General features: G+C 38.8%; 1 protein-coding gene across 1 annotated transcript in view; it reads left to right on the forward strand.

Moving 5' to 3' along the window:
- LOC128642128 (regulator of G-protein signaling 11-like) overlaps positions 1 to 25,658 on the forward strand; it is an 801,065-nt gene that overhangs the window by 632,627 nt on the left and 142,780 nt on the right. Inside the window, exons 13-14 of the mRNA XM_053694807.1 lie at positions 16,480 to 16,595; positions 25,102 to 25,189. Coding sequence (XP_053550782.1) covers positions 16,480 to 16,595; positions 25,102 to 25,189 — 204 coding nt within the window. The remainder of the gene's footprint in view (positions 1 to 16,479; positions 16,596 to 25,101; positions 25,190 to 25,658) is intronic.

Consider the following 25,658-nt stretch of genomic DNA (forward strand, 5'->3'; position numbering starts at 1 on the left):
GGTTGGATAGGGAGAGTTCGTTAGCGTCAGTAAGTATATGGTCTATCCTAGTATAGCAATTATGTGGGGATGAATAAAAAGTGTAATCTTTGGTTACTGGGTGCAGTGTTCTCCAGATGTCGTGGAGGGCAAGATTGGCGAGTGTGGTCCTAACTGCTTTTAGCACAGTCCTGGGGACAGATGAGGTTCCCTTAGAAGAGTCAAGCTCAGGGTCAAATGCCAGGTTGAAGTCCCCAGCAAGAAAAAGGGTGCCCTTAACTCGGTCTAGGATCAAGTTTGACACTTTCTTGAAGAAAGCGTTTTGAGCCTGATTTGGCGCATAAATATTCAGCAGCGAAAGCTGTTGCCCAAAGAGTTGGCCCGATAGGAGAACGTAACGGCCTTCAGGGTCTCTATCAATGTGCGATGTCTGAAAGGGGATGGATTTGTGAATCAAGATGCCCACCCCCCCTTTTTTGGGGGGGCCTGAAGCAAAACAGGCTGTAGAAAAATGTGGAGTGTTCCATCTAGGTTCTTTACCCCTTTGGAAGTGTGTCTCCTGGATCATGAGAATATGACTCCCCAATTTGGAAAGTTCCTTATATGCTATTGATCTCTTGCCCGGACTGTTAAGTCCTTTTACATTTATCGTTGTAAGCTGTAGAGCATGTTCGTGAAATCTACTAGATCTACCCGTCATTTCTTGTGTCATTGGGAGGGAGGGGAGGAAGAAAAAAAAAAAAAAAAAAAAAAAAAAACCACCCCAAGAGGGGAGGGAGATTAAAGAAAGAGGAGAAAGAAGAAAAGTAAAGAACAGAGAGAAGAGAGAGAAGAAAAGAAAAAAAGAAGAAGCTAAAGTTTTACAACTTTAGAGGTGTTGTGGATGCACACTCAAGGTGTACGAGAAAGGAACAATAGAGGTACACCAAATAAGTGTTCCTATCTGTAGTGCCAAGATTAGTTGAAGGAAGAAAGGTACTCGGGGGAAGTATCTCCCTCTCCGGCTATAGAGAGTATAGTCTTATTAATTCTTAATTCTAAAGGGACATGTTTAGTTATGTAGGGAAGGAAAAAAGGGGGGGAGGTGAGGCAAATTAGAGGAGGCTATATAAGGAGGAAGAGATGTGGGGGGGGGAGGTTCTGTGAGATGAATTATACCACAGTGGATTACTAGCATGATGTCTTTGAGTGTGTCAACCTGGAGATAAGATATGTGTGCAATATTAATCATAAATGCTATTCCAATATAGGGGACCAAAATCCCAGGCTATTATATAGAAGCAGAGTTTTAGCTCTGTGGGTGACATACGGGATTCTTTAATGTGGTACAGGAAGCAGAACAGTATGGAAAGAACATCTCCCTACTGGGAAGCAACAATACCCAACACTCTAATATCATTTAAGTAAATCAAGAACTTTTACTTCAGGCTGGTGAGGCATGTTGAAGACACCATACAGCCCTCCACTATTATAATATTGACCCAGGTTGTGGCCCTGAGAAATCATTGATCAATAAACAAGTTTAACAGGCATAAACAGTAATACAATAACAATTGGGAACTTTGAATGAAAAAAAAAAAAAAAAAAAAGACACACACAAAAGGTATAGTTTACCAACTGTTGTAAACGCTGTCCAGAGGGATATTTCTTATGCTGAGGGAGAGCCCATGGGGCCCTCTGTATTGAAGAAAGATACCAGCATCCCTGAAAGTGTAGAGGGGCCAGAATTCCCCTGAGTAAACAGTTCCATTGGTGCAGGCTCATCCCCTTAAGGGCAGGAAAAACCCTCCCAGACAGTCAAAAGCAGGCCATGACGGCAATCGTAGAGGGTGGAGGGGCTCCTTAAAGTGGGTTTTCACCTGTAGAAGAGGTCTGTGCAACCATCTGGGTTTTCGATGAGTGATGAGCGGGATCTTTGTCCGCTGTCAAGGAAGAAGGTATAGGCAGTTCTTTGAAGAAGGACTCAGAGTCATCACCAGGTTTGAAAATAGACGTTTTGTTGTTGCAGGTCACTATTAGGGAAACTGGAAACCCCCACCTGTATTGAACTTTATGTCTCCTAAGCACTGTGGTGATAGGTGCTAGTTCTCTCCGCTTTTGGAGTGTTGTCTGTGAGAGGTCTGTGAACAGTAAAATTTCTTCTCCAGCATGGAAGATAGGATGTTTTAATCTTGCGCAACGAAGAAGTTCCTCTTTGTCCTTGTATCTTAAAAACTTCACTATGATATCCCTAGGTGGGGCTTTTGAAGGAGGCTTAGGTCTTATAGCCCTGTGGGCTCTTTCAATGGGTATATCTTCTGCAGAGGGGTTCGCTTTTATGACTTTAAATAAGGCTTGTAGATAACCCTCTATAGCAGGAGGAAAAACTGTTTCAGACACACCTCTGATTCGCAAGTTATTGCGCCTACACCTGTTTTCCAGGTCCTCTAACTTGTCGGCGAGGCTGTTGATTTTGTGGTCTTGTTCTAGGATGTGAGCCGAGGTTTTCTGGAGTCTGCTGTCTGTGGTCACTTGCTTTTCTTCTAGAGACATCACTCTTTGGTCAAGTGCACCAATATCTTTGCGCAGGTCCCCAAATAGGGTTCTCATTTCTTGCATAATTTCCTTAATGTCTGCTTTAGAAGAGAGGTGCATGATGTCGTCTTTGGTGACATACATACTACTAGAGGCCTCAGCAGGCTGCTGTTGGTTTGACATAGGTGATGAAGAGGTTATTGCGCCTCTTGTGCAAGAGGGAGCAGAAGTCTCGGAAGGTTTAAGATAATGGTTGAGGGTTTTAGCAGGGTTCAGTTTGTCAGGTTTGGGCTGCCTCTTGCAAGGCATCACATATAAAGCAAAAAAAAAAAGAAAGGAGTTGTGGGCATCAGCAAGGATATAACAAGAGAATGTGGGACACCAGTTTTTCTAGAGCTCTGCCTGTAGAAACTGCCAAGGGATTCTAGAGGTGATGTGTGATCCTGTCCACAACGTGTCCAGCAAAAGAGGAAAGGGAAAAAACTTTGTCTCTCTGCAGCAATACTTGTGGTGCTTTTAATAAAAAGTGTTAATCAGGGCTGCAGTTATGTATCTAATGACTGTTAATACTCAGTATGCCCAACAGGTCTGTAATATTTATAGCAAATCCTTATTATTTGTAACCCCCCTCTTAGCCTAAATATACAAGTGAGAGCGTGTGTTATCAGTGTGATCCGGTATTTACTCACACTGAGTTTTGCTTCTCAAACTGTCACCTCCGTAGCGAAGGCTGGGGATCTACTTGCTGCAGAGTAAATGCGGGCAGCCACGTGGGACCAAGATGGCGATCGGGAGGACCGCAGTGTCTATTGAGACATCAGAGCTCTGACTTTGCCTCCACGGCTTGCCGCAATCCTCCGCTCTCAGGCTAAATCAATAGCAGTGCTGGCTGGTTCCGGAGGTAAGGAGATAGGCACTGGTGTGCTCCGGTGGTCAGATTTTTCAGGTGAGTGTGGGGTTTGTCTGGCTGAAGGCCCAGGTATAGGAGATAGTGCTGTTGCTAACCCCCAGCAAGATCGGATACTCCCTGATCCGGATCAAGGGTTATTTCTGCTGTCTCAGGAAGGCTTATGGGGAAAAAAAGGATAGGTCACATGCCCTTTTGATTGCTTTTAGTCGGAGTAGGAGATAGGAGCTATTTCAGAAGACAGCCATCGTCCTGCGTGGCTAAACTCCGCCCCCCCCCTCGGCTACTTTTAAAAAAAATTGTTCCTAGTCCCTGACTCTCAATTAGAGCTGTGGGGCTCCATCCCTAAGGGGGATGGTGCCATTGCAATACTTGCCAAGCGTACTACTATCCCTCTTGAGGATAGCTCTTCCTTTGGAGAACCTATGGATAAGAAGTTGGAAACTTTCCTAAGGAAAATGTTCCAACACGCAGCATTTTTATTTCAACCGACTGCAGCAGTGGCCTACTCATGCGACTCCCTGTCAGAACTTGGTGGAATCTCCCCTCAAGGATATTCAGGAGATAATTAAAGCTTTAAGAGTACCTAATTCTTTCATTTATGATGCAAATATGCATATTATTTGCCTGAATGCTTAGGCTTCAGGTTTTGCGGTCCTATACTGCAGGGCTCTCTGGTTGAAGATGCGGATATGACTTCTAAATCCAGACTCCTTTCTTTTCCTTTCAAGGGGAAGATTTTATTTGGACCAGGTTTGGACTCCATTATCTCTATGGTTAATGGAGGGAAAGGTGTCTTCCTACCTTAGGATAAGAAGAACAGAGCTAAGGCATGGCACTCCTCTAATTTTTGCTCCTTTTGTTTGGACAAATCCCAATTATCTCAATCTTCATCCAAACCCAAACAGCCCAAGAGCACTTGGAAGCCTGCTCAGTCCTGGAACAAGTCCAAACAGACAAAGAAGCCCACAATATCAAATCGGCATGAAGGGGTGGCCCCGATCCGAGATGGGATCGAGTAGGGGCAGATTGTCGCTTTTCTCAGACGTTTGGTTTCAGGATGTTCAGGATACTTTGGTTCTGGAGGTCATATCTCAGGGATACCGGATATAATTAAAATGGTATCCGCCCAGGGGCAGATTCTTACTCTCCAGACTGTCTACAAGGCCAGAGAAGAGGACAGCCTTTTTAGATTGCGTAAGGGATCTACCCTCCTTAGGAGTAATAGTCCCGGTACCTGCATCAGAAAGAGGTCTGGGGTTCTATTCAAACCTCTTTGTGGTTCTCAAAAAGGAGGGAACTTTTCATCCAATTCTGGACTTGAAGTGCCTAAACAAATTTATAAGTGTCCCCTCCTTCAAGATGGAGACTATAAGATCAATCCTTTCCCTGCTTCAGGAAGAACACCATCGATCTGAAGGATGCATACCTTCACGTTCCTAACCACAGGGAAACATTTCCAGTTCCTGAGATTCGCCTTTCTGGATCAACACTTCTAGTTCATAGAACTTCTGTTTGGCTTAGCTACTGCTTCAATGATATTTACGAAGGTTCTGGGGGCTCTTCTAGCAGTTGCCAGAAGGTATAGCAGTAGCTCCTCTGGGTACAAGTTCCATCTTTTTGTCTAGCAAGGGATCACTCAGACTTTCTTCTAAGTCTTCTTCGGTCACATGGATGGAAGATAAAATTAGAAAAGAGTTCGCTTATTCCAAATACCAGAGTCAATTTCCTGGGCACAGTTATAGACTTGGTGTCCATGAAGATCTTTCTAACAGATCATAGACTTTGCAACAGCATGTCTTGCCCTCCAGACCTCCTTGAGACCTTCGGTGGCCCAGTGTATGGAGGTGATTGGACTCATGGTGTCTTATGGACATCATTCCCTTTGTGAGATTCCATCTCAGACCTTTAAAGCTATGCATTCTGAGACAATGGAATGGCGACCATTCTGATCGGTCACAACAGATAGTTTTGGACAACCTATTGAGAGACTTGCTCTCTTGGTGGCTATGTCAAGATTACCTGCCCCAAGGCATGTGCTTCTTGAGACCGTCCTGGGAGATTGTGACTACGGACGCTAGTCTTTCTGGCTGGGGACCAGGAAGCCACAGTAGCTGTGGACTCAAGAGGAGTCCACTTTTCCGATCAATACTCCAGGCAATCTTCAATGCTCTGAAGGCTTGGCCCCTCATGGGCTCGTCCCAGTTTATCAGATTCCAATCAGACAATATAACTTTGGTATCCTACGTCAACCATCAGGGAGGAACGAAAAGTTCCTTAGCGATGAGAGAAGTTTCTCAAATCCTAGAATGGGCGGAGGCCCACAACTGTACGCTGCCAGCGATCCACATTCCGGGTGTGGACAACTGGGAAGCAGACTTCCTCAGCAGGCAATCCTTTCACAAAGGGGAAAGGTCTCTTTACCCCGAGGTCTTTGCAGAGATATGCAGCAGATGGGGGATGCCAGAGATAGACCTCATGGCCTCCCATCTCAATGTCAAACTACACAAGTACATGTCGAGATCGAGGGATCCTCAAGCGGTTCTAATAGATGCCGTAGTGGTTCCATGGAGGTTCAGTCTCATACCTCTTTCCTCCATTACATTTTCTCCCGCAAGTAGTGGCCTGCATCAAACAGGAGCAAGCATTGGTGATTCTAATTGCTCTATCCTGTCTGCGAAGGACTTGGTTTGCGGATCTGGTGGGGATGTCCTCATCTCCTCCGTGGAGGTTACCTTGTCGCAGGGACCTGCTGATACAGGGACCTTTCCTTTATCAAAATCTAGATTCTATGAAGATGACTGAATGCTAAGTCTTAGCCAGGAGAGGTTTCTCTGAGAGTGTCATCAACACTTTGATTCAAGCTCATTAGCCAGTTACTCAACGCTTCTACGATAAGGTGTGGCGGACTTACCTGCACTGGTGTGAGGAGTGTTGTTTTTCTTGGCATAAGGTTAAAGTTGCCAGAATTTTATTTTTTCTCCAGAATGGACTGGAGAAGGGTCTATCTGCTAGTTCCCTGAAGGGACAGATATCGGCCCTGTCAGTGTTGCTGCACAAGAGATTAGCTGAGCTTCCGGATGTGCAGACCTTCATTAAGACCCTGACTAGGATCAGACCTGTGTTTATAAAGATGACTCGGCCATGGAGTCTCAATCTTGTTCTTCGTGTGTTGCAGCAGGATCCGTTTGAGCCCATGCGATAGTGTTGACATTAAACAGTTATCTTGGAAGGTTTGTTTCTATTGGCTATTGCCTCTGCTCACAAAGTCTGAGATTCCTGCCTTGCAAAGTGACCCCCCACCTTACCTTGTTTTTCATGCCGATAAGGTATGAAAAACAAGTTTCCTTCTTAAGGTGGTGTCAGATCGCAACATTAATCAAGAGATTGTTGTTCCTTCCTTGTGTCCCAATCCTTCTTCAGCAAAGGAACGTTTGATTCACAATCTAGATGTGGTTAATGCCTTGAAGTTCTACCTTCAGGCTACTAAGGAATTCAGACAATCTTCATCTTTGTTTGTCATCTATGCGGGTAAGCGTAGGGGTCAGAAGGCCACTACGTCTTCCCTGTCTTTCTGGATGAGAAGCATCATCCGCCTATCTTACGAGAAGGCGGGACAACAACCTCTTGAGAGGATTACAGCTGATTCCACTAGAGCAGTAGTTTCTTCCTGGGCTTTTAAAAATGAAGCCTTAATGGATCAGATGTGTAAGGCAGCTACCTGGTCCTCCTTACATACTTTTTCTAAATTTTGCAAGTTTGATGTGTTTGCTTCGGCTGAAGCAGGTGTCGAGAGAAAGGTTTTGCAGGCTGTGGTACCCTCTGATTAGGGTCCGCCTCTTCTGTTCCCTCCCGTTATTCCTTTAGTGTCCTCTGGAGTTTGGGTATTGTTTTCCCAACAGAAAGGAATGAAGTCGTGGACTCTACCTGCCTTATGGAACGAAAACAGGGAGAGTCCACAACCCCGCCCGTAAGTTATTTTTGTTTGGGCTGCTCCCTTTTTGTTTTTCTTCTGACACCTTTATACCCTGATGTTTCTCCTACTTTTCCTCGTTCCCTCGGCCGAATGACTGGGGGGATAGGGGAAGTGGGAGGGATATTTAAGCCTTTGGCTAGGGTATTTTGCCTCCTCCTGGTGGCCAGGTGTTGTATTTCCCAACAGTAAGGAATGAAGTCGTGGACTCTCCCTGCCAGGAAAGAAAGGAATTTATCTGGTATGCATACATTTTGTTTTTTACAGAATACTTACTCTGCTAAGCTGAGGAAATTGTGAGGTAAAATATCTTCTTTTTTACATAGAGATGCTCAGGTGATATTTTCCTGTCAGCTTTTTACAGTTATGCTACATCACTTTCAAGTGATTTAGCATATGAGTATTATGTCCCTTTAACTGCTAGGTACAGCTGCAGTAGTAGGGTTACTACTAACCATCAGCAAGATTGCAAGTTGTGTGCTAAACCAGTGCGTTAACGTTAAAAATGTGGCAGTATCGCAATTTCTATTGCGCAGCCATTACAAGCTAGAAAAAAAAACCTTATGTTGTGCATTATGGTGCGGTAAGCTGCATACCACACAAAAGCCAATGGAGAACAAGTGTTATAAAAAAAACTAACACCTGCGATTGCGGAATGGCGATCACTACAATGCATTCCCCATTATTAAAGCTATTAACCCCTAATTCACCGTCCTCCGACATAGCCAACACTAAATAAAACTATTAACCCCTAATCCGCCTATCCACCACATCGCTACTACTAAAATAAACCTATTAACCCCTAAACCGGCGACCCCCCACATTGCATTAAAACTAAATTAAACTATTAACCCCTAAACCTAACTCCCGCTAACTTTAAATTAAAGTTACAATATAACTACCATAAAAGAAATAAAAACTTGTGAAATAAATCAAAAACCTAAGCTTAAACTATAAATAAACCTAACATTAATATTTTAACAAATTAAGATACCAAAACTAAAAAACTTAAATGACCAAATTTACATTACACATGAAATAGGTACTCACCATTCCTGAAGTCCGGTGGTGAAGGTCTTCTTCCAGGCGGCTCCATCTTCAATCTGCATCACGGTGTCGCTGAGCTGAGGCGGCGCCGAGTGGAGCAGGATCTGCCAATAGGATTTAAGCAGTTCATTTTAAATCAGCCGATAGGAATGCAAGGTACCCCAATATAAAAGGGGTACCTTGCATTCAATCTTCAGTGTGCAGCGAACGATCGCAAGAAGAGGAGGCGCCACGTCGGATGTCAGCACCGTCGTTCATCCTGCTCCAATCCGCGACCTCTGGATGAAGATTGAAGATGGAGCCGCCTGGAAGACGACCTTCACTGCCGGACTTCAGGAATGGTGAGAACCTATTTCGGGGTTAGTGTTAAATATTTTGGTTTGGATTCGGGTTTTTTTTAGATTAGGATTTTTTTTTGTTTTTTAATGGGCACTAAAGAGCTGATTGCCTTTTTAAGGGCAAAGTCCATATAAATGCCCCTTTAGGGGCAATGGGTAGCTTAGTTTTTTTTATAGTTAGGTCTTTTTTAGTTTCGGGGGTCGGGTGGGTGGGGGGGTGTTGTACTGTTAGGGGGTAATCTGTATTTTTTTTTTTAAAGTAAAGAGCTGAACACTTTAGGGCAATGCCCTAAAAAAGGCCCTTTTAAGGGCTATTGGTAGTTTAGTGTTAGATTAGGGGGTTTGTTATTTTGTGTAATGTTAGGTTTTGTTATTTTGTTTAATTTTAGATTTTGTTATTTTTTTGTAATGTTTTTTTTTTCTGTAGTGTTAGGATTTTTTAATTTTGTAATTTAGGTATTTTAGTTTTGGTATCTTATTTTTTTTTAAATAGTAATGTTAGGTTTATTTATAGCTTAAGCTTAGGTTTTATTTATTTCACAGATAAATTTTTATTTATTTTAAGGTAGTTATATTGTAACTTTAATTTAAAGTTAGCGGGTGTTAGGTTTAGGGGTTAATAGTTCAATGTAGTTTGTTGGGATGTGGGGGGGGGGTCAGCTGTTTAGGGGTTAATAGGTTTATTTTATTAGTAGCGATGTGGGGGGGGTCGGCAGATTAGGGGTTAATAGGTTTACTTAGTGTTGGCGATGTGGGGGGTGGCGGATTAGGGGTTAATACTTTGATTTAGGTAGTCGCAATGTTGGTGGGTGGCAGATTAGGGGTTAATAGGTGTATTATAGTATTTGCGATGCAAGGGTGTTAATAGTTAGTTTATGGGAGTTAGTCTACTTTTTAAAATTTTTGTTATGAGTTTTGTGAAACATTCTTGTTTCACAAAATCCATAACTACTGGTCTTTGATTGTGGACTTTATCGTTGCGGTATAAGCTATAACGCTAGCTGAAAAGCCATAGCGCACAACTTGTAATACAGGTAACTGAACATTCCACACTCAAAGGCCATTTTTTGAGTGCGTTATTGGGCTTTATGGTGTAGGCTATAACGCTAGCGGAATAGCCATACCGCACGACTTGTAAAACCCAGTAGGTGACTATTCTGCACATAACTGTACCGCACAGCTTGTAATCTAGGTGTATGTTAGGGCCAGAGTACTTGTTCATTTGCATGCAAGTTAAATTGCGTTAGTATTACAAGTTGAAAGTAAATGCGAACGCGTGAGCTCAATCACGATTTATGCTATAATGATTGCCGCGACCTCAGAGCTCTGGTTAACTGTTTTGCAGAACATAAAACTCACAAAACACCTCAAAAATACATTACAATGTACAGTTACACTCATAATAACACCATCTAATAAAAATTATTTTAAAAAAATATTGCACACAAAAGTTATAAAAACTCACAGATATGAGATCTCAGGTGTTGGGGAAAAAAGGCAGGCAAAGGCCTTTAGCATACAGATTATGATACATACATACATATACATGTCTAAAGATGTGTGTACATATGTATTTATTTATATGTGTAAATACATATTTACAGACATATATACATATATAAACACAAATACATATGTACACATATATACACATATAAACACATATATACACATATAAACACATAAATACATATGTACACATATATACACATATAAACACAAATACATATGTACACATATATACACATATAAACACATATACATATGTAGACATATATACACATATAAACACATATGTACACATATTTACACATATAAACACAAATACATATGTAGACATATATACACATATAAACACATAAATACATATGTACACATATATACACATAAATACATATGTACACATATATACACATAAATACATATGTACACATATATAGACATATAAACACATAAATACATATGTACACATATAAACACAAATACATATGTACACATATATACGCATATAAACACATATGTACACATATATACACATATAAACACAAATACATATGTACACATATAAACACATAAATAGATATGTACACATATATACACATATAAACACATAAATACAAATGTACACATATATAGACATATAAACACAAATACATATGTACACATATAAATACATATGTACACATATATACACATATAAACACAAATACATATGTACACATATAAACACATAAATAGATATGTACACATATATACACATATAAACACATAAATACAAATGTACACATATATAGACATATAAACACATATGTACACATATATATATATATGTACACATATATACACATATAAACACAAATACATATGTACACATATATACACATATAAACACATACATACAAATGTACACATATATAGATATATAAACACATAAATACATATGTACACATATGTATTTGTGTACATATGTATTTATGTGTTTGGAAGGCTGCACACTAAATCTGTTATATGGAGACCGGCGACATTGAGGTAGGAGACCGGAGGACCCGAAAACTGCTGCTATCCATTTCCACACACGACTGCGGTAAGTCTCACTGATGCCTTTTACACCACCAAGCACTGGACTAAGTTCAAGACCCAGGTAACACTGGTATATACTTGATACTGTGATTGGCTGTTGAAGCGATATATGAAGTGGCTGAGGAAGCTGTATAACAAGTGGTTGACTATTTGTGCATAGTGAGTGAAGATTACTATGGTGTGAAGTTGGGCTTACTCATTACTATATACCTCTGTCACATATTTCGATATAAGAGAAGGCATATGTGTGTTAGCGGATACGAGACACAGGGGCCTCAGTGTGCATAATTACCCTAATATAAGGGAAGTACAATGGAAGATTGCTTTTGAATATATGCAGCCTATAAATAATACAACTGTCAAGTTCTCTATGAGCTATATACTGAGCATTATGGGATGCTGAAAGTGTCAGATGATAACAGCATAATAAGACTGGATTACAGAAGTGTTCTCCTAAAGAGACATTGGGACAGTATTTCGTGGGATACTAGTAGCAGCTGCAATTTTTGAAGAGACTGTTATATCATCTGTGCACCACAGAAACATCTATAAACAACTGAGGCTGTGAACTTTTTTCATTTTTTTGGCAGGTGTTGCTAGTCATTTCCCCTTGGGACGCCTTGGGGGGCGATTCCAGTTTTTATTTGTTTGAACTTTTCTTTTTGATACATTCTCTTCTTTTTTCTCTTTTTGATTTTTTGGGTTTTGACTGAGTTGAATGTGATTATTTAGCTAGTGCTTCGGAGCGGTTGTCTGAAGTAGACCATTTGTGCTGTTGAATTGAATTATTAAAATATTCTTAGACTTAGATGCTGGGATTCTTTTTTATTATTTAATTATAGGGTAAGGAGACTAGACTCTATCCCGGGCACGAGCATTTAAGCGAATTACGTAATCATTTAGTGGTGCTGTCACTATATAAATTTGTAATATTAATATAGGTGTATCAGTGGAAAAGTCTCGTAGTTTCAACAGAGCACACGTTATCACCATCTAGATTTAACTACAGTCCTTGCGTGTTTGTGTTTCAACAGAAACAAAAATAGAAAGAAACCAATGAACTGCCAATGACTCACTCTCTTCTCTGATCATAAACTTGAAGTTGAAATAACGAATCCTCTTTTCGGTTGCTGCTATGTGATGAATAAACTGGGCACCTTGGTCCCAACAAAGGAGGTAAATCTGCAAACAAGAAAAGCACACAGCACAACCTGATTCAAGGTACAAGTAATTTATTAAAAGCTCTGCCCTGCTACAAAAATGCGCTTACATGGTTAAAAATAAACACATGCTCATCAAAGAAACATCAACGTCCTCGGTACTGCCAGCCTGTATACAGCTCCTTTTTCACTTTACCGCTTTCCACTGTTCAGAGCAATCCCTCATACGGAAGATTCCTTGCACAGCTTATTCCGGACCGGCACTTGGAAGTACAAATGAAGACTGTCCGTTCGGCTGTTATTAGTAGTCCGGTCCGTGAATGTACATAACTAATAGAAAAGATTTTTCTTCAAAAACCCTACACATTTCATCTGCTTAAAGCGAGCAGACTACTTCAGGGGTCAGTACGTCTCCGGTATGTTATTTTTAACCCTGTAAGTGCATTTTTGTAGCAGGGCAGAGCTTTTAATAAATTACAGTACTTGTACTTTGAATTGGGTAGCGCTGTGTGCTTTTCTCGTTTGCAGATTAACCGTACTACTGAAGTTGTACCCAACTATTTAAAGTTAATGTAAATTTAGATAAAGTACCCGGTTTTTAAAATTCCGATTAAAAACAGGGGTACTTTATTTTATAAAAATTTACATTTCACTCTTGTAAAAATACTTACCTTTTAATCTTGACAGCCGCTGCATCGATTCCCCTGCCCCGTTGCAAAGCCTCTTCCGGGGTCTAAAATGAGGAATCCGGCTTTCTCCAATCACGGCGTTGAATCAGACATTGATTCCCCCCGGGGGGGGGGGGGCGGAAGCCGTGATTGGAGGATGACCGATCTTTCATTTCTGACTTATGAAGAGGCTTGCGACGACCGGGGGAATTGCTGGAGCGGCTGTTAAGATTTAAAGGTATTTTCACAACACGAGTGAAATGTAAATTTTGATGGATTAAAGTGCCCCTGTTTTTAATCGGATTTTTAAAAACCGGGCACTTTATCATCTAAATTTACATTCACTTTAATATCCCTTTTAAATAAAGGCATGTTTTTTTTATTTCTTCTATCTCTCACATATTAATAAAAAACTGTGCCAAAAGATAACAGGCAAATGGCAGTCTGTGTAATGATTATACAAGCAGGCAAGGAAGTTGAATCATATTTTGTACCAAAAACAGCCAACACATACGCATCTCTTTTTCACATAAAAGCTTACTTAAAGGGATAGTCTAGTCAAAATTAAACTTTCATGGTGTAGATAGAGCAGCAAGGAGCCAGTCCATTTTTTTTCTTCAGAACCCTGGGTAGCGCTTGCTGATTGGTGGCTACATTTAGACAACAATCAGCAAGCGCTACCCAGGTGCTGAACCAAAAATGGACGGCTTCTAAGCTTAATTTTAGCTTGAAACCTTTTTTTTCTTTTCTTTCAGGATTCAGACAGCACATAGAATTTTAACCAACAGACTAATGAACTATTAGCAAATGTGCTTCATTCTCTTAGTATCCTTTGTTGAAGGAGCAACAGTGCACTACTGGGAGCTAGCTAAACTCATTTTGTTAACAGTGACAAAAGGCATATATGTGCAGCCACTTATCAGCTAGCTCCTAGTAGTACATTACTGCTTCTGAGCCTATATAGGTATGATTTTAAAAGAATTTGCATGATTTGTATAGATCATACCATTTTCAACAACTTTCCAATTTACTTCTTTAACCAATTTTGCATCATTCTCTTGGTGTCCTTTATTGAAAGAACAGCAATGCAAAACTGGGTATTAGCTGACCACATTAATAGGCCAATGATAGAGGTATATATGTGCAACCACAAATCAGCAGTTAGCTCCCAGTTCCTGAGCCTAGCTAGGTATGCTTTCCAACAAAGGATACTTAGAAAACAAAGCAAATTAGATAATAGAAGTTAATTAGAAAGTTGTTTAAAACTTTAAACTCAATCTGAATCATGATATTATTATCAGTTATTTGTAAAGCGCCAACAGATTCTGCAGGGCTATAAACATAGGCGGTATACAAGGTAACATTTATAGGGATCAAATGGGTAGAGAGCCCTGCCGAGAGTCACACTGTTGTAGTCAGCTCTAAGGAAGGTGGTCTACAAACAGTTGGGCTCTTAGGCTTACATGCTAAGGGGGTTCAGGGGATAGCAATGGAGGAGAGGAACTGGTATAAAGAAAGGTTAGTGTAGGTTGTATGCATCCCTGAACAGTAGAGTCTTTAGGGAGTGCTTGAAGCTTTCAAAACTAGAGGAGAGTCTTGTAGAGCGAGGCAGAGAGTTCCACAATGGGAGCCAGTCTGGAGAAGTCCTGTAAATGGGAATGTGAAGCGGTAACAAGAGAGGAGGAGAGTAGGAGGTCATGAGCAGAGCAAAGGGGACGGGAGGGAGAGTATCTAGAGACAAGGTCTGAGATATAGGGGTGAGCAGTGCAGTTGAGGGCTTTGTATGTCAGAATTAGAATTTTGTATTTAAGCCTGGAGGCAAGAGGAAGCCAGTGAAGAGATTGGCAGAAAGGTGCAGCAGATGAAGAGCGAAGTGTAAGGAAGATGAGTCTGGCAGAGGCATTCATTATGGATTGTAAAGGAGCTAGGCGGAAGCTTTGGGTTTAATGTCCCTTTAATTAGCCTGAATAGCCATCTACATGACAAGATAAGCAAAGGTGTATGGGTATTTTGTAATCTGACTAATGCAACCAGAACTTAATGGACATGTTAATAACTAATTTGTTCACATATATGAGTAGTGTAAACAGTCTTGTTGTATCTCTTGTTATATAGCCAGTAATTTATTTTCTTTTTTAAGATGAATTAAATTGTAGAACATTTTAGAGTTGTTAAATCTATCATGATGCATTGATGTGGAATATTAATTCTTATGTTATTAAGTTAATGGACTCTATCACAATCCTTCTATTCCCATATACACAAGGCCTTAAAAACCAAAACAAAATTAGGTGCAGGATTACAAGTTGAGCGCAAAATATCGCTTCAGCGAATGCAATATTTGTGCTCATCTGAGTAATACCAGTGCACGCAAATGTGCGCTGGTAATACAAGTGTTGTGCAATGCAACCTTGTGTTCACGAGTACTCGCTTCCATAGGCTCCAATGGGAGTCTCGTTCTCATGCCGTCAGACATGCATGAGAACTAGTGCAGCGAAGGGCAGCAGAGCTTAAAGGGACACCAAACCCAATTTTTTTTCTTTCATGATTCATATAGAGAATGCAATTTTAAGCAACTTTCTTATTTACTCCTATTATCAATTTTTCTTCATTCTCTTGCTATCTTTATTTGAAAAGCAAGAATGTAAGTTAAGAAGCCGGCCCATTTTTGGTTCAAAACCTGGGTTGTCCTTGCTGATTGGACAGCACCAATAAACAAGTGCAGTCCATGGTTCTAAACCAAAAATTGTCTGGCTCCTTAGCTTAGATGCCTTCCTTTTTAAATAAAGAAAGCAAGAGAATGAAGAAAATTTGATAATATGAGTCAAATAGAAAGTTGCTAAAAATTGCCTGCTCTTTCTGAATCATGAAAGAAAAAAATGTGGGTTTAGTGTCCCTTTAAATATATATGTATATAAGCATACATATATATTTACAGGGAAAACAGTTCCCATAGACCGCTATGTAAAGGCACTTTACAGTACCGCACAGCCTCCAACCTTAGCCTCCCAAAACTGCCTAGTCCAGTTATATATTATTTTTTTTATTTTATTTTTTTTAATTCCAGAATTTTTTAATTTGTAAAAGGAACTACACATATTTTTTGGGGGCTAGTTGGTATACAAATTTTAAAAAAGTAACCAGAGGTCTGACCTCTAGTTAATATTTTTAAGCGATAATTTCTACCGCAAGCTTGTGGTAGCAATAAACCAGCCACTTGTAATGGCTGAATTTGCCCGTTTGCGGACACACGATAAATTAGCGCTTCACTTGTTATCTAGTCCTTTAATAAATACATTGATTTCCCTTTCAGGGTGCCAATGCCAAGCAAACTTAGGATAGAACGCTGGACATTTAATTTCACTGAGCTGCTTAACGACCAACGTGGAAGGAAAGAATTTCTACAGTTTTTAGAGAAGGAGTTTAGTGGTAAGTTTAACCTTCATTATCACATTACATCACATTAGAGTCCATTAAAAAAAACTTCTTCTGATAAACAGTTTTAGATTTATATGAAAAAATTCACAAAAATTCAATGTTTGAATACAAATTAAGATCTCTTTTAAGCTTTTGAGCTAAACCATAAGGCAGCTTTGAAAGAGGGGAACTTTAATAGAGGATTTTTTTCCAAATGGGAAGATTATGGTTGAAAACTGATTTAGGTCAAAATGTTTCTTTCATGATTTCAGCATGAAAAAGTTAAATGACTTTCTAATTTTCTTCTATTATCAATTTTATATAAATACAGGTAGCCCTCAGTTTACACCAGGGTTAGGTTCCAGGAGGAATAGTTGTAAATCGAAATCATTGTAAATTGAAACCCAGTTTATAATGTAAGTCAATGGGAAGTGAGGGAGTTAGGTTCCAGGCCCCTCTCAAAATTGTCATAAGTAACAGCTAATACATTATTTTTAAAGCTTTGAAATGAAGACTTTAAATGCTAAACAGCATTATAAACCTAATAATATAGATTGTATCATCATCAAACCAAGTTTAATGAACAAAAACATTTGCTAACAGCACCTATTTAAATAATCACACAACAGACTGCATCATCATCAAACTAACAAAAATGTTTTTTTACTTGCATTTTTCTGCAATCAGTTCTCTGCATTGTTAGCATGTTAGATAATATTGGGTCTGCACCTATGCATTTTAATCTGCAGTGATTAATAAGCAGTTAGGCACCCTCACCTGAAGCTGCTGGACAGGAAGATAATAGGGAAGTGCCTGCTAAATTTTGCTCGATAGAGCTGGTCTGATCTGTGTACACAGATCAATTTAAAGGGACATTAAACACTAAATACATGCTAGATAGAATGATGCATTCAAAGAAAAGATTAGTCCATGAGTAATATGTAGTTGTATTTTTTAAAGTTTCATTAGTTGTTTAAAAAGTGACAAAATAAGTGTAAAGTTTTAGTGTCTATAAAACACTGGGAGCTGCCATGTTGTAACTTGTGTTACCTTCTCTGCTGTGACCAATTAGGGACCGTTATAAATAGGTCACTAGAGTGTGCAGCCAAAGGTTGTGCTGGATATAACAGTGTTCTGCACTTCCATTTCTAACAGGAACTGAAAAGCTCACAATTTCAGAATGGAATTACAGGCAAAGAGGACAAAATAAATAATGAAAGTATATTGCAGAGTTGTTTTATTATATACAATTTATCATTTTATATTACCATCTCAAAGTGTTTAATGTCCCTTTAAGGCTGTTAAGTTGCATAACTTTGCTGCAAAACAAGCGGGCAGCTCCACCTACTGGCTATTTAATTAGTGCATTGCTTTCCAAAGCTTTTCAATAGCAGTCACATGACTGAAAGAAAGGTTGTTATTCTGAAACGGCGCAAATTGAACCGGCGTAAACCGAGGGCCACCTGTATGTATTTAAGAATAAATAGAAGATATTATTCAATGTGAAGAACATTGGAATGTGAAATATTCATATTTTATGTCAGATTAGCGCACTTGTGAAAACATGATCAGGATTGAAAGAGAGTAAGAATGTTAGTTTTTTTCCCCCACTTTTCATGCTCCATGGGGGAATACGTTAGCACGTTCGCGATATTCAAGTTCGGCTTTTTGCACCCGTCTGGTTACTGCTCGTGCAAAAACTTATTGCTTTCAACTTGTAATACGTGGACTACCCTACACATGCAAAAAGCTTCAGTCTAGCAAAGTTAACTCGCAAGCTATAAATTGTGCTTCACTCTTAGAGGTAGATTTATTACACAGCGGATGCTTCAATCTACCCCCAAAGTTTCTGGCTTGCCAGAAACAGAAGTTAAGAAGCAGTGGTCGTAAGACCGCTGCTCTTTAACTTCTCCGCCAAGAGCTTGCATTTGCATGGCTGTATTAGGGACCCAGGTTTTGGTAGAGACCTTGACGTGGTACCTGGGTTTGTCCCATTTGGCCAGATGTCTTAAAAAACTCTTACAGTTTTGCTTTTAATCTTAGCTGAGAGCTTGAAAGCGAGTCCTGAACTTTCTCTGTGTGTTGTATTAATTTATTTTGTAATTTTCCCTATGGGCCTTGCACCCAGACTTGTCTTGGGTTAACTGCCTTGGACTCTGGGGACAGCACAGCTTTCTGAGAGTGCTATTGAGCACCAAGGACTGAGAATGTTGCAGGGTCATAGGATGTGTACCCAATCCAGTCTGAGGGTGCAGCAGGGAGTAGTTTGCAATGTGTGGAGGTTTAGGGGTTAATAGAATAGTTTAGTGCAACCGTTTCCTCCAACCAAACTCTTTGGCAACCTTTCAGGGTGCGTAAGAAGTTTGAGCGTTAAATGCGATTGCATTCAAGTGATTCCACGCCATAGAAAATATGGTGGGGCGTAAATACCTGCAAATTGGCGCAAATTAATTTGAGGTAATTTAAACAGCACGCCACTTTTAATATGGATTAGAGCATAAAGAACAGTATGATTATGCAATCGCGTTTATGCACCTTGCGCTAACAATATCGCTCGACTCGTAATCTAGCCCATAGTTTGCCTATTCTGGAGATATATTGTATTTAATGTACACAGGCAAAACATTTGTTTTATCCTAAAGATTTGCTTTAGATTCTCCCCAAGATTCGGTTCAGACAAATTTTGATCATGTGGGCATTCATCTTGGACAAATGTTGGATTCAGATTGGTTACCATTATCTTCAATGGGAATAGCAAATATCTTCAACTAATTTTAAAAAAAATCTTACATTGTTGAATGTGAACAATTAAAAGAGCCTATCTTTCACTGTTAACAGAACATACAACTCGGTGATTGAATATGAGTAAATAACTAGATCACAGAGCAACAGAAGTCACACTACTGCAGATTCCGATAGCTCTAGTCAAAGAGATTGAAAATGTCTGAGCTTCCCCCATCTCCCACCTTTCTATTCTAGGTTAAGGCTTGATTGTACAAGCTGGCATGACTAAAGTCCAACATTTAGTGCCTAAAAGGTTGTCCCTAATAGCAATCATTAGTAATACTATGGTAGGGTTGCACATTGGACAATGTAAACATGAATGGTCAACCTCCTTTTTTGGCACCAAATAATATGAATAAATGAACAAATCAATTTGGTCAAGCAATCATTCCTTTTTTATCTGTTTTGTCCAATAATGGGCTAGATTAGAAGTGGTGTGCTGGTGATAGCGAGGATCAGATAAGCAATATTGCTGGACCATGCTATCATTAATAAATCCCATTTACTAGATAAGTGTTAGCATGGCACACTTTCTCTCATATTACAAGTTGAAAGTTATAGATTGTATGTATGTATTGTGTACTTGTAAAGCATGGCTAATTGAAAAAAGTTTATTAAACACATATATACACATAAAGTATATATACAATTTTGAGTATATATACAATTTTTTTTTAAACATGCAATATAATTTGTATTCAATTGTTTTACACACACATATACAGTATATATATATATATATATATATATATATATATATATATATATACACACACACACATATATATATATATATATATATATATATACACACACACACAGTCGCATACAAAAGTTTAGGCACTCCTGACAATTTCCATGATTTTCATTTATAAATAATTGGGTGTTTGGATCAGCAATTTCATTTTGATCTATCAAATAACTGATGGACACAGTAATATTTCAGTAGTGAAATGAGGTTTATTGGATTAACAGGAAATGTGCAATATGCATCAAAACGAAATTAGACAGAAGTATAAATTTGGGCACCCTTGTCATTTTGTTGATTTGAATACCTGTACCTACCTACCTAGCACTGATTAATTGGAACACACAATTGGTTTGGTGAGCCCATTAAGGCTTGAACTTCATAGACAGGTGCATCCAATCATGAGAAAAGGTATTTAAGGTTGCGAATTTCAAGTTGTTGTTCTCTTTGACTCTCCTCTGAAGAGTGGCAACATGGGGCCTCAAAACAACTCTTAAATTACCTTAAAACAAAGATTGTTCAACATTATGGTTTAGGGAAATGCTACAAAAAGCTATTGCAGAGATTTAAGCTGTCAGTGTCCACTGTGAGAAACATAGTGAGGAAATGGAAGACCACAGGGACAGTTCTTGTTAAGGCCAGAAGTAAAATATCGGCGAGGCAAAGGCAAAGGATGGTGAGAACGGTCAAAAACAGCCCACAGACCACCTCCAAAGACCTACAAAATCATCTTGCTGCAGATGGTGTCACTGTGCATCGCCACAAAAAAAGTCGCTTGAGGTATGCAAATGCACATTTGGACAAGCCAGCTTCATTTTGGAAGAAAGTGCTGTGGACTGATGAAACAAAGATTGAGTTATTTGGTCACAACAAGGGGCGTTATGCATGGCGGCAAAAGAACACAGCATTCCAAGACAAACACTTGCTAGCCACAGTAAAATTTGGTGGATGTTTCATCATGCTGTGGGGCTGTGTGGCCAGTGCCATTATTGGGACTCTTGTTAAAGCTGAGGGTCGCATGGATTCCACTCAATATCAGCAGATAATTGAGAATAATGTTGAGGAATCAGTCACAAAGTTGAAGTTACACCAGAACTGGATATTTCAACAAGACAACGACCCAAAACACTGCTCAAAATCTACTCTGGAATTTATGCAGAGGAACAAGTACAATGTTCCGGAATGGCCATCCCAGTCCCCAGACCTGAATATCATTGATAATCTGTGGGGTGATTTCAAGCGGGCTGTCCATGCTCGGCATCCATCAGAAGGAGGAATGGTCCAAAATGCCTTCATCCAGAATCCAGACACTCATTACAGGCTATAGGAAGCGTATAGAGGCTGTTATTTCTGCACCTGTCTAATTTTGTTTTGATGCATATTGCACATTTTCTGTTAATCCAATAAACCTCATTTCACTACTGAAATATTACTGTGTCCTTCAGTTATTTGATAGATCAAAATAAAATTGCTGATCCAAACACCCAATTATTTAAAAATGAAAATCATGAAAATTGTCAGGGGTGCCTAAACTTTTGCATACGACTGTGTATATATATATATATATATATATATATATATATATATATATATATATATATATATATATATATTAATATAAATACTTGAAATTCCTATTTTCTTCACTTATTTTTTTGTTTAAAAAATATATATATTTATATTATGTATATACAAGATATATATATATATATATATATATATATATATTATATATTTTTTTATATATATATAAATATCTATATCTGCATATATTCATATAGATATATAGGTATAAATATATTTTTTACAAAAAATAATCAGATATGCAGTATATAGAAATATATATTTTAAACTAAAAAGAAAATAGGAATGTGAAGTATTCCTAATGCACCTTCGGCTTAAGCCCAGTTGATCTAGCAGTGTCAGGTTACTGGGCAAGTGATAACTAATAAGGCTTTTCGTAGAGTTCCTTATCGAAGTCTATGTAGACGGAGTGAGCGCAGTCATGATATCCGAAGTCCTGAAGTAAGGGCACTTAAGTCTCACTTGCAAACTTTTTACTTTTAACTTGCAATATGTTTGTTAATTCAGCTGCGCTAATTTTTTAACTTGAGCCCAGTTAGCATGTGAGCGGAAAAACATTAGCGCACCATTTGTAATCTGGGCCAGTGTGTTTAACGGTTTGTGTATCAGATGACTACCCGAATCAGCAAAATAATTTGTTCCCCTGAAGCCAAAGGTACATCTCTAGAATTTCTTCTGATTAGGTCCAAAGGTTTCATACATCAGGTTGGGAGGGTTTCTCCAATCTTCATGTTTTTTACATACAGTAGGTTTGAGATCCATGAGTGGTATCAGTTGGTCTTCAGATGGCTTATTTTATAATGAGAGGTCTCTATTATTGTAATGCTCTATGACAGGGGTCATCAATGGTGGACCTCCAGAGGTTTTAGAACTATATTTCCCATGATACTCAGCCAGCTGAAAAAATGCTGGCTGAACATCATGGGAAATGTATTTCCAATTTATTGCCCCTGCTCTATGATTCTGTCATTGTAGAATGTATCTTGTATGTATCTTTTTTTTATTTCTCTAAAACTCCAATATAAATAATAATAAAAAAGAAATTGCTGATAAAAAGATCAGAATATTACACCTTAACCCCTTAAGGACCGGGCATTTCAGACAAAAACTTCCCCAAAAGACCAGAGCATTTTTAGCATTTTTGCCCTCACTACATTTAAACAGAAATAGAGCCATTTTTTTATATTTACCTATCAAAACTATATATTTTTTAGTAGACAACCCAAAGTATTGATCTAGGCTCATTTTGGTATATTTCATGCCACCATTTCACCGCCAAATGCGATCAAAATAAAAAAAATTGTTAACTTTTTCACAATTTTAAGTTTCTCACTGAAATTATTTACAAAAAGCTTGTGCAATTATGGCACACATGGTTGTAAATGCTTCTCTGGGATCCCCTTTGTTCAGCAATAGCAGACATATATGGCTTTGGCATTGCTTTTTATTAACTAGATGGCCGCTAAATGCCGCTGTGCACCACACTTGTATTATGCCCAGCAGTGAAGGGGTTAATTAGGTAGCTTGTAGGGTTAATTTTAGCTTTAGTGTAGAGATCAGCCTCCCATCTGACACATCCCACCCCCTGATCCCTCCCTGACCCCTCTCAAACAGCTCTCTTCCCTCCCCCAACCCCCAAAGGTGACCCCCATCTTAAGTACTGGCAGAAAGTTTTTTAGGGTTTCTGCAGTGTATTATCCCCATTTCCCCCATAACCTCCCTAATCCCCCCCAAACAGCTCTCTAACCCTCCCCCCTCTACCTATTTGCCGCCATCTTAGCTACTGGCAGCTGTCTGCCAGTACCCAGTTTGCAGCAAATTAGGCAATTTAAAAATAAATAAATTAAAATACCCTTTTTTTCTGTAGTGTACTTGCCCTCCCTCATTACCCTCCCCCTCCCGGATCCCTTTCCCTCAATGGATCCCACATAGAATCCCCCTCATTGCCCTTCCTCCCTCCTTTCCCCTCACTTCCCGGCTCTATTTTTTTTTCCCCCAACGTGTTGCGTGGTGTAGCGGTCCCACCCACTCTCACCCTCCTCGCGCCTCCTCCAGCGATGGGCTGCCCACCCACCTCCCTCATTACACTCCCACCCACCAATGATCGGCACCACCACTGTGCGATGCAGAGAGGGCCACACAGTGGCCCTCTCTGCATCGATAACTCTGCAAATATATTTCTGCAGTGCCCCGCGAGGGCATGCAGAAATACTGCATTCTCGCTATTTTGAGCGAGATTGCGACAGAGAGAAGCGACGTACAGGGTATGTCGCTGGTCCTTATGAGCATAACGACCAGCGTCGTACAGGGTACGGCGCTGGTCGTTAAGGGGTAACAAAGGAAAAAACATAGGCCATTTAAAAACGAATTAAATAGTCTATGATATTGAAAGGTTCAACATTTCTATTTTTCAAAATGTCTTAATTGGGTATCATTCATATATATTATTATCAAGTATTTGTAGAGCGCCAACAGATTCCGCAGTGCTATAAACATAGGCGGTATACAAGGTAACATTTATAGGGATCAAATGGGTAGAGGGTAGGGATGGGCGAATGTGTAAATTTTCGAATGTAGAACGTATGTTATTACCGAAATTCGAATTCTAAATCCGAATGTCGATAAGAACGAATATTCTTAAAAATTCGAAAATCGAATGTTATTTACCGTTTTCGAATGTCACTTTCGAATTTGAATGTTTATAATTATATCGAATGTCCACATTCGAAATTTCGAATTTAACATTCTATTTAACAAATACTATTCAGAAGTTCAATAGTTCATGTGGTAGGGCGGGAATCTAGTAAATTGATACATAATAGCTACAAATATATCATTTTGAATGTTTCCATATAGAATATTGCATATTTCGAATATTACATTTAAAGAAAAATCATTAGAAATACTATTACAATCTAAATTCGAATTTTTCGAATTCGAATATTGCATAATTCGAAAATTACATTTAAAGAAAAAGCATTAGAAATACTATTACAATCTAAATTCAATTTTTTCGAATTCGAATACTGTATTGCATAATTCGAATATTACATTTAAAGAAAAAGCTTTAGAAATACTATTACAATCTAAATTCAAATTTTTCGAAAATAATATTTTCTAATGTAATCGTAAAATTCGAAACCGAACATTCGAAAATCGAATGTTAGAATGTTATGTAAACATTCGAAATTCGATTCGAACAAACGAATGTGTTAAAATTCGTGCCGTTTTTCGAATGTTGCGAAACATTCGCCCATCCCTAGTAGAGGGCCCTGCCAAGAGTTGCACTGTTGTAAATAAATTAATTCATTAAAAAAAACCAGGAGAAATAAAGTTCATGTACTTTTTAAAGATAAAACATTTTATTCTATGTTGATAATGATATTATCTCATTATTTCTAGCTGAGAACCTCTGTTTTTGGGAGGCATGTGAGGAATTACGTTATGGAGAGCACTCAAAAGTGACAGCGACAGTAGAATCTGTGTATCAGTAAGTAAAACAAATATTTCTTTATTCAAGATCATGATATGACCTATTTATATCAACTGATTGATGATTCATATAAAACATAGCTAATATTTATTCTACTTGTCAGCAAGTCTTGGTAGACAAAATTAGAGGGAGGGTCATAATCCATTAGAAAAACGTTGTCTTCAAATGATTTAGCTACAAAAATCCCTTAGACTTTATTGGTGTTTTTCTGATGATAATTATTAGAAAATGATTTTGCTCAACCCCCTTAAAGGGACAGTATAGTCAAAAATTGTTATGTTGATTGCATAGATCATGTTATTGTAATCAACTTTTCATTTTACTTCTATTAACAATTTTGCTTAGTTCAATTAGTATCCTTTGTTAAAGAGTAATCCGAGGAGCATGTATGTTTCTTTAGCCATCTGGCAGTAGTGTTTGCAACAATGTTTATAGCAATGTTATACATAGCTGCAAACACTGCTGA

The sequence above is a fragment of the Bombina bombina genome, chromosome 11 (genome assembly GCF_027579735.1).
Source record: "Bombina bombina isolate aBomBom1 chromosome 11, aBomBom1.pri, whole genome shotgun sequence".
Taxonomy (NCBI): Eukaryota; Metazoa; Chordata; class Amphibia; order Anura; family Bombinatoridae; genus Bombina; species Bombina bombina.